The 16184-nt window shown below is 48.6% G+C and overlaps 1 protein-coding gene across 1 annotated transcript; it reads right to left on the bottom strand.

The window, feature by feature from the left end:
- Positions 1–279: 279 nt before the first annotated feature.
- LOC144180097 (uncharacterized) lies at positions 280–3576 on the bottom strand. The gene is made up of 2 exons (XM_077708502.1): positions 3103–3576; positions 280–378 (listed from the first exon to the last, which is right to left on the bottom strand). Exons 1-2 carry the CDS (start codon positions 3574–3576, stop codon positions 280–282), a joined length of 573 nt encoding a protein of 190 aa, XP_077564628.1.
- Between the last annotated feature and the right edge of the window lie 12608 nt (positions 3577–16184).

The raw sequence follows: 16184 nt of genomic DNA, 5'->3' as shown, positions 1-16184 counted from the left end.
TGTCCTGAGGCCAAGCCTGCAGGCATCTGTACTTCTAAAACAACTCAATCAGAAGTTGTATGCCGACAGAGGGTCCCGGCAGGCCCCATCACTGCAGCCAGGTGATGACGTGTATGCGCATAACTTCCGCAGGGGGTACACCTTGGGTGCCTGCCAGTGTTGTCGACGTCACTCCGTCATCAGCCAGTGTCCGCTTTGAAGATTGCACCTTGGCAACCCGATACAGCGACCACTTGCGCCTTGTCCCGAGAGAAACACTTATGACCTCTCCTGAAACTGCTATCGCTGCAGCTCCACCACAGCTGGAGCCGCCGCCTCCCCATGCACCAGCTCTTCCGGAAGTGCCTCAGCAGGAACAGCCACCTGGAAATAGCTTCTCTGGAAGTAGCTGTGCCATGGACAGCGACGGGACTACGCTCAACAGTGGTGTGCATGTGAACAGTGACTCTGTTGTGCCTAAGCCTCGCACACCGAAGTTGCGACGTGGTACGAGGACTAGGAAACCAGTGAATAGGTACTCCCCATAGTCTTCCTCCAAATATAGGAGGAGTGTTACAACGTTAGCTCATGTGCAGCGCTCCCACGCGGTGCTGATAGTTTTGTGTTTAGCCGTGCAAGTCTGGCACAGCGGTGAGTGGCCAGTTTGTGAAAATAAACACAGTTCGTTCTGGGCAAACGGCTCGGCACGTTCCCATGTCTTTCGCAGGCCTGATGGCCTACTGTTCGCGGTAGTCTCTTCCTACCGCTCGGCCATCCGTACTTATACACATCTAACAGAAGTCTTTAGGTATAGTTGTGGCTAATGTTGCAAGTAGTGAAATGGGTCGATTTGTGAAATTTTATTTTGTTTATGAGCGCGTAGGGTTTAGGGCGTTGTGTGTGTACGCCCCCACAAAACCAAAGCCACGCTATGAATTTTTCGAAAGCCTTGAAAGCTATTTTCAAACAGAGAAAGTTTTGATTGTCCTCGGTGACTTCAATTGTGTACTTTCCCGAATATAGGTCAATGGTAGAAGGGACAGCCGATCGCAGTGCGAAGCTACTCGGAAGAATGGCAGATAATAATCTGTTAGTAGATGTGGAAATGATAGTGAAAGGCGGTAAAGGCGTTCTTTACACGCACTTCCAAGGCGCCAGTCACGGGCGGTTTGATCATATTAATGATTGAAATCTATGGTTGGACGGAATCCCGTCTGGTCAGGGTGGGTCATGATACAACGGGGAATAAAAACACCGACCGAAAAGTATATTTTGTAAAACAAAAGACGTTTCGGCTCCTACACGGGAGCCTTCTTCACAATGATTTTGTCAGTACTTCACACCACGTTTTATGTACAGTCGCCAGCAAAAGTTTGCGGGATGTGCAGTGCGTGGCCGAGCGGCGCAAAACTGCATTGCTGCGCCATCTGCAGCCAGCGGGCGCCGGGTCGAGGCTGAAGAAACTGGCGTGCTAGGCGCGCTTTGCGCATGCGTGTCCTTTATTAGTTACGGGGCATCTCTGATCCCTCCCGTGCCCCCGACATGCTTTCGATGTTCGCGGTAGCCGCTGTGGCGCCGCGTGACCATCGCCCTCCTTCCGCTATCACTGGTGCAACAAAACACGTCGCCCGCGGCCGCCGTTTGCGCGGCGCGCACCACTGAATAAATGTTAGTTTCCCCTAAGCACTGCTGATGGAGCACGAATTATGTTCTACTTTTTAACCTAAGCCCCGATAAACTGTAAGCTGGCCGAGATTCGCCATTCGCCGCTCATGCCTGTAGCTACCTCAATTGATGTTGGTGCGTGCTCTGACCTTGTACCCCGCTCTCCGGAGGACCAAAGAAGGCATATCGCACGCCTTACAAGCAGCTCTAAGTAGGCAGTTACAGAAGTGCAAGGGGCAAGTTGCGAGTGCAAGTGGCAAATGGCAAGTGGTGAGAGCAAGTGGCAATATATTACAGAACCAGACGAGTGCGAATCACTTTTACAGGCCTCCGCTATAACAGAAAACAAACGCAGGACTGTTGAGTGCAGAGCAAACACTCCATTTAGTATGGAAAGTTTTTCTTATGAGGAGTAGGGGGTGCACCAGGTGTAACAGGCGGAACACACACCTACGTTTAAGTGAAGAGAAATAGGAAAAAAATTAGAGCCCTTCCAGTCTGTGATGAAGGATGACAAGCCAGCTGGGCGGAATTCAAGAAGGTCACGAAAGAAACTGGTTGTGGGTAAGAGTTTCGTTTACTTCCTAGTTATTTAGGTGAATGGAAGATACGGAATAATGTTTTATTCTGTAAGACAAACACGGGGCTGAAACTGGCTTGCAAACTTTGTAGTCGTCTGCGCGGCTAATTATCATACAATTTGGTCTGGGGTAGTTCTGAAAAAGCGAGGGTTACAGCTGTTTTCTATAACCATACCTCCTCCTTTGAATGTCATGTATTGACAGCAGACGGGAATTCCATATCGTTTACAGCTTTCCTATAAACTAACTGTGGCAAGTAAATGTGAATCGGCGTAAAGATAACGCCATCCTCACGGCCAATTTCTGTATGATGTTTTTGCATGATACCTACATTAGACAGGAAAGCTTGCTTTCCCGCAATATTCACCAGAAAGTTTACTTTGGCCCAATATTAAATTCGACGACGCGACTTTTTTCTATGCACCCCGTCACAGATGCAGTTTCCGAAAAGTAAGCAACTTCTTTAAAATAAATTTAGTCGTCGACCAATGCATCACTTGTAAGATAAGATTTATTCAACGTTGCGCGCCGCGCAAACAGCGGCCGCGGGCGACGTGTTTTGTAGCACCAGGAGGCACATTGCCGTGCGTTTGATTAAATGTTCGCTCCGTTGTCTGTATGATCAATATGATTCCAGATGAAGTCATGACGTCAGGTGCTTCTCTTTTGCAAGAACGTGTGCCGCGCCCCAGTTTATCATGTGACCCGATGTGTCAGCATGCTCAGCCAGAGCGTTTCGAGCCACGTGGCGTTTTCTGACGTCGTAGTCCTGTTGTTTTATACGTTTTTTGAAGTTGCCGGTCTCTCCTATGTAGCTGTACTCGCAATGGCCACAAGGCACGGAGTATACCACTCCTGGGAATTTTTCCTTCTGTACTTTGTCTTTTACATTGACCAGGGCTTCCTTCAGCTTTCGAGTAGGCACGTGCGCTATCTGGACACCGCCCGTGCGCATGATACGGGAAAGGGTCTCGCTGATTCCAGGAACGTACGGAACAGGTGCACGTTTCGGTCTTGAAGGGGCCGAATGAAGCACCGTGCTAGACAGCTGGCGTTCCACCGACGAAAGAAAGGAAGGAGGGTAGCCGCAGGCACCGAGGTCCCGATAGTCAATGGCGAGGTCGTTCTGCTCAGTGCAAGTTCTCTTGGCCCGCTGCAACAGGGTAATCACCACGGACCTGTTGTGAGAGGCCGGATGCTCAGAAGTGAAGTGCAGGTAGCGGCCCGTGTGCCCCGGCTTCCTGTAGACGCTGAAAAAGAGCTTTGGCCCAATCCGCTTCACAAGGACAGCCAGGAACGACAGTTTGCAATTGACCTCCTCTTCCACCGTAAACTGTATTGCCGCTTGCATGCTATTTAAGCGCGAGGTAAAACGAGTAAAGGCACTTCTTCGTATGACGCAAAAACAGTCGTCAGCGTAGCGCACGAATATTTTAGGGGGCGGAGAGAACGTTGCGAGCGGCCGGCTCTCGAGGGATTCCATGGTTAAATTCGCGGCCGTGACTGAAATGGACGCACGCTGAGCCGTTCCTTGCGCCTGCTTGAAGAATTTCTGCTGAAAGCTGAAATACGTGTGCGACAAGCAGAAATGCAAAAGTTTCGTCAGGTCGGCTGCTTCAATGGGGCACCGTTTGGTCAACGTATCATCAGCTTCGATGGCGTCCTTGCAAACTGACACAGCCAGATCAACGGGAACACTTGTTAAGAGGGATTTCACATCAAAGAAAACCATCACGTCCCCATCGTCAAGTGCCACGTCGCGAACCTTCTCCATAAAATCTTGAGAATTGCGCACACGCGTACTCGTTCTTCCAACCAGAGAGGACAGGATACGGTGCAAGAAACCAGAAAGCCTCTGAAAGGGCGAACGGGTGTAGTCGACAATTGGGCGCAGGGGCACATGGGGCTTGTGAATTTTCGGGAGGCCGTATATTGCAGGGGCAGAACCATTGTGACAAATAAGCAAATAATAGAGCCACTTGTGTTGCCGGAGAACGAACCGGAAAACATCGGACAGCAGCTTCTAGAAACTCCTTTTGAAGTTTTGCAGCTGGGTCACGGGCCAGGCGGGTGTACGTGCTTTCGTCTTCAAGTAAGGAAAGCATCTTTTCCGCGTAGTCAGCCCTGTTCAGAAGTACAGTGGCGGTACCTTTGTCGTCCGCGATAACCAAAATGTCGGGGTTATTGCGCTACCTCTAACTTCTCTCTGTTCTTCTGAAGACAGCGGGGAGCGTGAGGTGTGCGAACTAAACTTTCAGAGGACATTGACAGCGCGGGTTCGAGCCTCTTCTCGACTGCAGGGACCGACTTGGCAGACTGCTGCCTCCACGGCACACACAAACTTCCTCGCGTCAGGTGCAGGCCCAGTTCAGACCTAGGCTCAGTACCGACACTTCGGCGTGGTTTGGTTGTACGAAGACAAGTTCTGCATGGTAGAACTGGCAGCGTTTCCTGCAACATTGGTCCGGCCATGAGCGAGTCGTGACAGCTTATTCCCGTGCGTCACACAGCCTGGCGTGACCGCAGCCTAGCTTGGAAATTTGCGGGCATATGAATGCGTGCGAAGTCATGGGGACATTAGAACTCTAGGCGTCGGCGGGCAAAGAAGGCTTCATTCTTGAGAATTTTGACCTTTTCTTTGCAGCCAAGGATCCTTGCTTGTAGAAGGAGTATTAATGATTCCTATTATTGATTCTGCAGATCTGACGCCTATATGTAATGACTATGAAGTACATGAAGTGTCTTTTAGGGATCACGGTTTGGTTGCTGTTTCGTTGGATAAAATCAAGATTAAAGTCAAATCTTAACTGGACCCTCAAAATGAATGTAAAAGTGTTTGACGATAACATTTTTACTGAAAACATTAAAAATGTCTTTGAAAGTAAGTACGAATTGGGGTGTAACAGCAGAAGCGAAGCGTGGGAGAATTTTAAACAAAACATAAAAATTATGGCTCTAGAACGATCCATCGAGGTGAAAAGGAACGAAAGACAAAAAGAGGCATGCCTGCGTAGCGACCTTAACCAGTTGGTGCAAGAGGAGGCCAAAGAACCTGGAATGTTTATAGAGGATATATGAAACACGAAACGGGCGCTTGAGGCACTGGACGTTGAAAAATTTAAAGGAGCAACCGTAAGGGCACGTGCCGAAAAAATGTTAGCCGGTGAACAACCGACGAAGCGTGCTCTGGCTGACGAAAAATGATATGCACGGAAACATGATATCGTACAATTCGAAAGAGGGGGCATTGTGACACTAAAGAAGGATGAGATAGCTCTTGCTTTTACAGAGTACTATCGCGATCTTTTTGCAATGCGAAATCCGCAAGATATTCGTTTTGAAACAGAGTTCTTACACTGCTTGCCGCAGTTGGAAAGTGAGGAGACGGAAATTATAAACAAAGATATCATGTTATACAAAATCGGAGAAGCCATAAGTGAGTTGAATAGTGGAAAATCACCCGCGCCTGACGGCATTGGCGCAGCGTTTTACAAGAAGTTCAAATCCGAAATGACGGTACTACTACGCGGTGTTTTTTTCAGAATCTTACGAGCATAGGAGTTTGCCGCCGTCTTGTGCAAGTGCCCATACGGTGCTCATTCCGAAGGGGGAAGACCCCCATCAGCTGATTAAAGTTACTAGTTATAGGCGTACACGATCACCAACACTAACTACAAGATTCTAATGAAAGTGCTTGCGAAAAAACTGCAAAGGGTAATCACATCATTATTCGGGCCACACCAAAGATGTGATATCAAAGGCAGAACTATTTTTACGAACATTCATGCTGCACGGTGCGTACTTGAGTACTGCGACGCTGTCTTAAGAAAGGTAGCCATGATACAAAGAGACTTGTGAAAGGCTTTTGACCGTGTGTGCTATGAAATACTGTTCAAAATACTCGAGTATGTCAAATTAGGCTCTCTAATAAAACATCGAGTTAAAATGGCCTACGGAAACTGCAATACTAAAATCGTTGTTAATAGAAAGCTAACAGATAAGAAATGGTGTTAAAACGTCTGGGCGGCAGGGGTGCCCCCTGAGGCCGTAACTTTTCGTCCTGTACCTAAAACCCTTATGTGCAACGATAGTTGCGAGTAGCAGCGTGCGTGGTTTTTGCCTGCAGTCGTGTGAACTGAATGTTTCGGACTACATAGACAATTTGGCTATGTTCTGTGCCCACAAAATAAGCGTGAGTAACGTACTTGACCTCACGGAACGGTACTGTGGTGTCACGGGTAGCAAATTAAACGTCAATAAGTCTGTCGGGTTGTGGCACAGGGAGTGGGAGGAGGCGCCTTCCGTTTTTGAAAGGGTGCAGTAGTTGACAACTCCGTCAAAGTACTTAGGGATTCTGTTGGATAGGTACCGTGAAAACACGGTGTACTCGAGCGAAAGAGTGCAAGAAATGCGCGCGCAGACAGAAACATGGGCGGTAAAAAATTGTCCATCTGCGCGAGCAACTGTATGCAACGTGTTCATTGTGGCAAAGTGTGGTACGTCATGCAGGTGCTGGCGTCTTCCAGGCTGCATGTGCGAAAGTTGCACCGGTTCTTTGCTGTTTTTCTTTGGCAATCGTCTTTCGAGTGAACAAGCCGCACAAATTTGTTTTGGAGAATAAAGAATTGGGGTCTGGCATTACCGCATCTTTTTGCAAATCAGGTTATCTCAAGATTTTTCTTTTTGAGGGACCAGATAGACCCCTTTGTGCGTACCTGCTTGCAGTTGACTTTAGCGACGGTACTGCCCAATTTCAATGTTTCGTTCGTTGATTATTTAAGGCCCAGTGGCAGCGGCTTTCTTTGAGAAGTAGTCTTGTCTTTACATTATTTAAGAGCACGTTTTTCAATGGGATACCAATGCGATGGTACACGGAAGCGTTTAACTACAGACTTAATAGAATCTTGTTTTCCGGAACCAATGTGCCATTTAAGATATCGTGACAGTGCCGGACGCGATGTTGTAAAAGCTGTAAAGAAAATGTCCGTACAAGGAGCAGTAAAACTGTTTTTTTAAGCTCCACATGGACACCCTGCCAGTAATGACATGGAAATAGCAAAGGGGTTTATTTTGCCATGGGGTCAGACTGTTTTTTGTGCAAGAAGCCAGAAACTGTGGAGAACGTTTTCCCAGATTGCTGGGACGCTGTCTTTTTTGTGGTGTTCTGCAAAGGACTATCTACAAGGACTTGCCATTGACAACTGAAGGAATCCGATATCTTTCTGTGATATCTGACGGTATTCCATATGACCTGCTTTTTTCTTTACGGTTTACGCTCAATCTGGCGTAGCAGAATGGAGGTTCGTCACAATGACGCTGACGCGCGTTCTGTAAATAGTAATTTTGTTGAACCTGTCTGTAGCCTTCGTGGAGTGCTGAACAACGATGATTGTGACGAAGAGTTTTTAAGTTTGCTAAATCAGTTGAGTGCATTGGTAGTAAATAAACATGTAAATGCCAACTAAAAGTTTGGTTAACATTCCTGTTTTTCTCGACCTTAAACGTTGATTTTGTAATAAGTGTTGTTAATCATAAGTCCTAATAAGACTCCCGGCTGTGCCAGCAAATTCTTTTATTTGTTCGCGGGAGTTTTCTGTTGACACCAACCGTCGCGAAAGAACCGTTGGGGGTAGAGTTAAACAGCTTCGCTTTAAAACGGGCCCCGAGGGCTCACCCATTTTTTTTTATCATAACATCGAAAGCGCCGTGTAATGGATGAAACATTTGGGCCGATCAAGCTTGCTCGCTTCACCCGAAGGCGAACGCTTGCTGTGCTCTTTATGGAGGAACAAAAAACAGAAGGCGATGGGTGCTGCATGCACGCCGCCGAAGGAGAAGAGTCATGCCGCTTGTATAAACAACAAGATCGTTCGTTGAGATAAAATCAGTCTGTGGCAGCAGCCATCTGCCTGCGCTCGGCGTGGCTGCAGTTTGTCTGGTGTTTTCTTTGAACTCCTGGTTGGCTCGCTAGGCCATGCAATATCATCAAAAACATCGCGCATCCTCCTTTTCCGACGCGAGTGGCTACAGCTTATGCAACTCGTATCGCGGAAAGTGCGGTAATGCGTATCTGTTGAATCATGAAGACATCAAGCTTGTTACCATTTCTCGCGGGGTCTATAGGTGCGGCTCCTTTAGATTGCGCGCGCTTATTTACACGGCAGAGGCGGACCATTCAACCCACACCAGCACCCTGGTGACCATCTTTTACTTACGCTCTAATAAGGGGGTCGGCGATTTCAGGCTCGATCGATGCTTTCGTAATTAGGCATATTTACTTAGTTCCGCAGAGGTACAGGATTCCCTTGTTGTGTTCGCGTTCCTGGGCCCCGTTGTCTCATTGTTGTTTTGTATCTTCCGCCTTTAAGCGGGGGTATGACTTTCACGTTTGTTTTGCGGAGCACTTAATCATCTCTCCCGCCCACTTTTAGCGTACCGCGATGTGTTGCCGCTTGTTGCTCTTTGGCCCACCTCCCGCCCTCTTCTCTCCTCCTCATCTTCTTGCTGTGTGACCCACTGTCTTCCCCCGAGGCAGAACTTCGCACGCTTCTTGTTAGGTGATGTAATACCATCTCATATACCTCACCTGTACTGTATTATATGCAATCTTCCTAATAAACTTCAAACTTTAAACTTCAAACTCCACCGCGAAGGGCTCTTTTCCGCGCTTTTTAAAGTCAGTTTTCAACTCAATGCATCCACAGGTTCTGTGACCGGTACGTCGTTCTCGTCGTACGCGAGCTCTAGCTCGCCTTTTGCATGGCAATGTGATGTATGCGCGCCGTGTTTCATGGCCTTGGAAGCTATACTTATGCGAGCGCTCCTCTTTGTACATTTCAAACTCTGAGCTTGGCATGGTGCGGCAGCACTGGGTCGCCTATGTAGTGCCGAGAGCGGAAGTTAAACCTCGTCTGTCTCCTCGAACTTTCCGCCTTGATGTCCTCCGCTCCCTTTCCCACTTCCGGCAGAGCTTAGCGATTCCTTTCCTCCTCCTCGCCTAACTGCTATAATCGCCGTGGACCAAAATTGCTAAGGCGTGTTCCGTGGCTGTGGAGGAACTGTAGGCCCGGAAGAAAATGCTTCAACCAACTATTCATGTCGCTCGTGGTGGGTTTCTCTTTTTATCTTTCTCTCTCTCTCTCTCTCTTGTTTAAGAGGCCTTGTTCGAGGGGTGCAAAGCTTGAGCGCGTGCACTGAGCGTACATCTAACCACGCCATCCTCGACAAGTACCAGATGCTTCTCTTCTGCCCTAATGTTGAATCCTGAACGCTTAGCGCAGTGGCCGCTAGAACGCGGATCGATGAGCGACATGGTCAGAGGCATTATTGGTCCGATAAATAATAGTGACTCAACAACGAGAAACTATCCCACAAACAGTGCAAATAGACACGACGAGAAATAAGGTAGGCCCACAACCGTTTTGTGGTCTGTAGAGTGTCCGTTTTCTCTGTGGTGCCTGTGTTGTTAGCGCTGCTTCTTCCAGGTGTTGGAAGAACGACGATACTGACTGTCCTTAATGTGTATTATTTCGTAACTCACGCCCATATCTTTACTGGCGGCCTTTCCTTAGTGCAAAATGTACAAACAGCAGTGCACACCGCATTTCTGGTGAATTCAGAGAAACCAGGGTAGGTTGGAATTAATACGTAAGCCCACGTGCTAAATACCGCAATTTACTTCCGCACTGTCAGCCAACAAAGACCGTAAATGTCCAGAATGGCCTCCGAATTGTAGGGATTCTTTCCTTTGAGCTGTCGCGTTGCTGCATTCCAATAACCGCGCGCCACCTCTCCTGCCATCTGTGAACACACGGCGGGAAGACTGTGGGATGGAGTGGGGGGGTGAAAAAGAGGGGGGCGGGCACGTTTTGTGCACGATAGATACGCGCAGTGGTGCTTGTTAGCGGGTGGAGTCGCCGGCCGGTGGTGCCGCCAGCCAGACGAGACGAGACAAGCCACCGAAAACCACCTTCAAGGAGCCCGCACGGCAGCAAGCGGTACCGTCCGTCCCGTCATGCCGTAAGCCTCCGGACTTTGAAGTGCTTTGGTGACGTGGTTTGGTAATTGTATCTTCTGGGCCCTTTATATTTTGTTTCCACGGCTTCAGTAAAGCCCCTTATTTCTCTCGCAATGTTCTGTGTTGTAATGTTTTGACGAGGCTGTTTCCTCAACCCCATCGGTAGGCAGAACTACCTGCAGAATGTACGCTAGCCAACCGTCATTTGGTCTATCAGCAATGGCGATGATGACAAAAGCATGGGGAGAAAACGTTTAAGCCTGCCAGCTGTCATGCACCTTGTGAAGGAGAACGTGCCCAAGCGGTTGAAGCATGCGCTACTAATTAGCAGGTCATCTAAGGTTCGATTGGGGTCATCAACGCAGCGTACATTTGTGTTTTCTTTTTGCTGGTGGGTAGTTGAGTAACAGAAGCGATCTTGATTACCAAACTTTGACGTATTTTCAAGATCTGAGGAAGTATGCCATAACCCCACAGAGCGTCTTGCAGCCACCCAGTTTGCCACAGCCCTCACTCAAGTTTTTAATTTTCCTAGTCGTAGCGACATTGGAAAATAACATTAAAACCGTCTTGAGATAGTTGCCAGTTGCTGGTGGGACGTTACATCCGCATGGTTTTACTTCCGCCTGTAATCATAGGTGAAGATTTGCGTAGCGGGCGGGAAAGAGGAGGCATGAATCGCTGTGTCATGTCGAGATATTCAACTCGTGTGGCTTCGTAGGAACTGGGATTATGCCTTTGTAACTTCTTTGAACCCAATGGGGAAAGTAAAATCCAAACGGTTGGCACCTCGTTTGGTCAGTCATGCATCTTGATTAGTTGAATTGTTCAGATTAACTACTAAACCTGTAAATATCGTCTCGTTGTGCCGCTATTGCGTCGAGAATTCGCGACTTAACGAATGGTACAAATTTATTTACTTCTACGTGCGTAGTTGACGAAACCATGCACGTCTAGAAGACGAAAATATACGTCTTCCTTTAAAATGTTTTTGGCAATTGTTTTTCCGGCAGCTTCCGCTCGAAAAACAACGAGTTCTCATTCGTTAGTTTAAAACCGGGGCCCCGTTTTGGACTAGCAAAATGATCCAGGACCTTATTACGAACTACATTATAGTTCCTTGTCATAATGTCAAGCGATTTCTACACACAGCTAAACTCGGCCACGCGTATTCAGTGACCGCCTTTTCAAGCGGACTTTTATTAACGGCAAAGATGTTAGGCAAACTGTAATTTCACGTGTTCGCAGTTAAAAATAGCAAGAAATTGCCGAGCGCGCGCTCGTGAATACGGGCCTTGAGGCGACCGCTAGGCAGTTAAGAGAGAGATAGATACATAGATAGAGAGAGAGAGAGAGAGAGAGAGAGAGAGAGAGAGAGAGAGAGATCAACTTTATTTAGTCGCCTGCAGAGCGGTTTCGGACGAAGAAAACCAAGAAAATTCCTAGCGTGTGGAGCAAAATCCTAGCGCTTGTGTGTGCGTGCTTCGCGTCGACAGTCCTACATCCCCAAAGCACGTTTGTCAAGACAAGCACACCCACTTAGTGAGATTGGCCAATATTGCAAAACAAAAAACTCCAGCGATCGCCGTAATTGGGGCAACACTTGCTCAGAACAAGAAATACTCCAGTGTTCGCCGTAAACGCCGCAGCACTTGCTCGGAACAAAAAAGACATGTCATAGCGCACGCACCTCCAAGGTGAGGTCTAATGATTATCACTCTCAAAAATAAATGAAATAAGCCGACGCTTATTGCAACAATGTTAAAGTAAAGGTCGTTGCGGCAGCTCACAAGAAGCAAATCGGCTGACATCGTGGATTTAAACTATGGTGATGGTCGTGAATGTTGCGTACAGCTTCGCTACCTTTATGTCTTACGCGGTATTGTGAGCTTCCTTCATATTTTCCGAAACATGTCATATTATCAAGCAATTTGCTCCTTCGGTTAGAAGTTTCTAATAAATATATGCTGCTTTTGGTGTGTCTAACTTGTAGAAAAAGCTGACTTCTACAAAAAGCCGAAGATATAAGATGTGCTGTGCGAAGAAATAATAAACATTCATCTCGCGCAGCGAAGCCACATCTTTGTATTGGAGGCAAGGTTTGGCGAGGAGGAGAAATGAGCAAGTGGGCAGAGAGAATTTCGGGTGAGGCTTCGCGGAAATCCGGGAGCCCACGGGTCCCAGTTTTAAAACCACTACTTTGAAGTATCGCCATAATTGCGGATGTTTTGAGTACGTTTGCAATAGCACCTGTTTTCACCGACTTTCCTTGATGACTATTACCACATGGCTACCATCAGTATTATTCTGGGAAACGGTTCCTTGATTTCGTGGCGCCGCATATGCTGACCTGGCGAATGAAGTAACTGAAGATCTTACCATGTATATGTAGGCTGGAATACCACATGCACATACGCAATGGCCGACCTTCCAGAGCAATCCCAATTGATGGAAATTGCTTTGGGAGCACCGATTACTTGATTGATTGAATGTATTGCAGTATTTTGTTGTTTAATTACGCTAGTTGCACTTCTATAAGAAATGAAAGCGTCAATCTCATGGTTCGCAGCATGGAAGGAATTGGGAACTTGATATGTTTTTTCGGGAGAGAGAGGGAGAGAGAGAGACAGAGAGAGGGATCTTTAATGAAGTTCGGTGATGTTAGCTGGGCTAAAATAGCTAACTTGCTACGTTAGTTGATGACGTGATGAAGATGATGGCGATGATGTTCAAGAAGTTAATGCGTACAGATACGGCGAGTTTTTCACAGCGCTTGATCTGTACCTGTGGGTTGCAGGTACTCTATCAGAGCTTTGGTAGCCCGAAAAGCACGTTTGGGACAAGCCGGTGGTCCTAAAACGTCCTTTAGCTCTATGTCCACGGAACGCGGCAGTCCCAAAGCCACTGCGAGGGATACTCTTTGAGCACTGAATCGAGCATATTCACAGAGCAGGGTTTTTCGCGCATCACAGTGTGGGGAGAGTGGCGACGTAGCCTGTTTCATCTTGAAGAGGAAGTTGCTCATGTATGCGACATTCAACCGCATGCGATGTAGAATTGCTTCTGCCCGCTTGGAGAGTCCTGGTGGCATTTTAAATTTGCAGTTGGGATCGATGAAAGATAGCAGCGCGTAATGACCTGATACTATATCCCAGGCTGCACGCTGCACGTTCCATGCCACGCTGTATGCAAGTTTAGATGCATCTTTCCTGGAGAATGGTATAGCTATTGCCGATGCACGATGCTTATGCGCAACGGATGCAGCAATGTCCGCCTTCACATTGCCAGTTATCCCACAATGGGCTGGAATCCACTCAACTGCAATGTGATGGTGCGCTTGTAGAGCTTGGAGATGTAAAACGTGTATGTCAGACACAAGCTGGTCTTTTGGAAAAGAAGCTAGACATTGAAGGGCAGCCCTTGAGTCTGTAAAGATGGCCCACTCTCGAGCGGGTTGCTTGACGATATGGGCGAAAGCCACCCTCAGAGCTGCAAGTGCGGTAGCCGTAGTTGACGTTCTGTGATTGAGCATGGCACTGATGGCAGTACAGGATGACGGTATCCACACCCGGATAGTGGATGACGTTGATGACACCGACCCATCTGTGTACACATGAGTGTGGTCTCTGTATATCCGCGCCATGTAGTCCAGGGCGAAGAACTTTAGTGCGGGAGCCGGAATATACTACTTCCTCGTGATACCGGGCACAGTAGTCGTGACTGGTATGGGCAGGAACATCCACGGCGGGTGCTCAGGAGGAGAAGGCTCTTGATACACCTTTGGCAGAAATTCACGCACTGGTTTGGTCCAGCTTGTCGCTAGAGGATGGCCCCGCTGGCTTGCCACAATCCGCAGACGCGCGAGAACCAACTCCTGCGTGCTTAGAGCGAGTGGTGAGAGCTACCTGCATTCTGTCAGCGTTACGATGGTAGAGGTTGTCTTTGGAACGCCAATGCAGACCCGCAGGACTTGTTCTTGCATGCTCTCTAGTGCTCTGACAGTTCCTTTTGATATAGGGACCAAAGCAGGAATTCTGTACTCATCAGGCTAACGTAAAGCGCTTTGTATACCCGTAGAAGAGAATTGACTGAACAACCGCCAGTGTTGGTGGAGAACATGCGGACTATGCGGGCGAACGAAGTAATCTTGTCCTTGACGTGGCGAACATGTGGCGACCAGATGAGATTACTATCAAATGTCACTCCCAAAAACTTGTGGGTCGGGACGTATGGAATTGCGGCCCCTCCAACAGTGAGGCCCTAAAGCGTAAGGTCACGCTTTGTGAAGGCTATCGCAGCACACTTGTTCCCTGAAATAACTAATCCTCTAGTTGCCAGAGATGCCACAATAGAGTCAATTGCTCTCTGCAGTCTTGACCATACTACTCGCATATTGCGGCCAGATTTCCATATGCAGATGTCGTCGGCGTACAGAAAGATTTCTACCGACTTTGGCACGCATTTCTCCAGGCCAACTATGGCAATGTTGAAGAGTGGAGGGCTGAGCACCCCACCCTGGGGAACACCCCGGGTCACCCGATGTAGCGATGAGTCGCCCATGTCGGTAGACATGTACACATAGCTATTGGAGAGGTAGTCCGATAGCCATACGTACATGCGGCCCCTGATGCCTAAAGAGTTCAGCGCCGAGCGGATGGCTTCATTCTCGACGCAGTCATACGCTGACTTGATGTCGAGCAACACGGCAAACGCAATGTTTCGCCGACACTTTGCTTCTCTTGTGGTATTTGCAAGGGCGATGACGTTGTCGAGGCTGCTACGACCCTTGCGGAAACAAGACATCTGTGCCGGGTATATATTTCGGATGGTCAAATCCCAGTCCAAGCGGAGCAGCCCCACCTTTTCCATCAGTTTCCCGACACAACTCAGGAGCGCTATGTGTCGGTAAGCCTCGATGGCGGTGGCAACTTTACCTGGCTTTAGGACTGGGAAAAGGCGAGCGTGTTTTCACCTTGGCTCTAGACGACGAGTTTCCCACGAAAGATTGAAGGCATGCAGGAGACAACTTCTTCCCTTTTCAACTAGGTGCGTGAGGGTTGTGTAGGCGATGTTATTCGGGCCTGGGCCGCTAGATGTTTTGACAGAAGCTTGCGCAGCGAGCAACTCTGCGATGCAGAATGGCTCGTTCATTGGCGACACCGGGTCTGAGCATCCCTCGTGGGGGGAGAATGTGGACGAAGAGGAGCTGCTGGCGCCGCTGTAATTCACCTGCAGAAGACGTCAGCGACTTGGAGGTCACTGGTGTCCGTGCTCAGTGAGATGGATTTGAACGGGTGCAGTTGAATCTGCGGGGTCCGCAAACGTCGGAGCAAGAGCCATATTCTGGAAAGCGGCTTCCGGGGGTCCAGCTTAGAGCTGCAGGATTCCGACTCACGCTGTGCGAGCTTATTCATATGCCTTCGAATCGCCTTCTGGGCTCGTCGTGACGCACGGATATCTTCAGGCACTTGTGTCCGGCGCGCTCGTCTTTCTGCTCTTCGACGCAACGCGCGAAGCCTCTCATACTCCGAGTCGCCGGCGGTGTATCTATGCGGAAGCCGCAGTACTTTTCTGCTTGACTTTCTAGCCCTTGACATCGTGTCCATGAAGGCTTCATATAAGATCACCCAGTCGACGGCTTCCCCTACCAACGTTCTAAATGCCTCCCAGTCAGAGGAGCGAATCACACGCCGTAGACGAGAGCCCGAGAGACCATCTACTGCAATGTAGGTAGGCGCATAATCGCTGCCATGCAGTTCAATGTCCACTGCCAAGCACGTCCTAGGGAGGAGGTGTGACGAAACAAACGTCACGTCGAAGGCGCTGGACATCTTTCCCCGGTAGAAGGTGGGCTCTCCAGAATTGACAGCGCACATTCGCTGCCGGTGGGCAATGTCCAGAAGGTGCCTCCCTTTAGCCGTCGTTTTCCTGCTTCCCCAGAT

This window comes from Haemaphysalis longicornis, unplaced genomic scaffold, assembly GCF_048455015.1.
Source record: "Haemaphysalis longicornis isolate Haplotype H1 unplaced genomic scaffold, Haemaphysalis longicornis Haplotype H1 scaffold_4, whole genome shotgun sequence".
In the NCBI taxonomy this organism is placed as follows: Eukaryota; Metazoa; Arthropoda; class Arachnida; order Ixodida; family Ixodidae; genus Haemaphysalis; species Haemaphysalis longicornis.
Note: the sequence above shows the minus strand (reverse complement) of the source record. Positions and strands in the feature narration are given on the sequence as shown.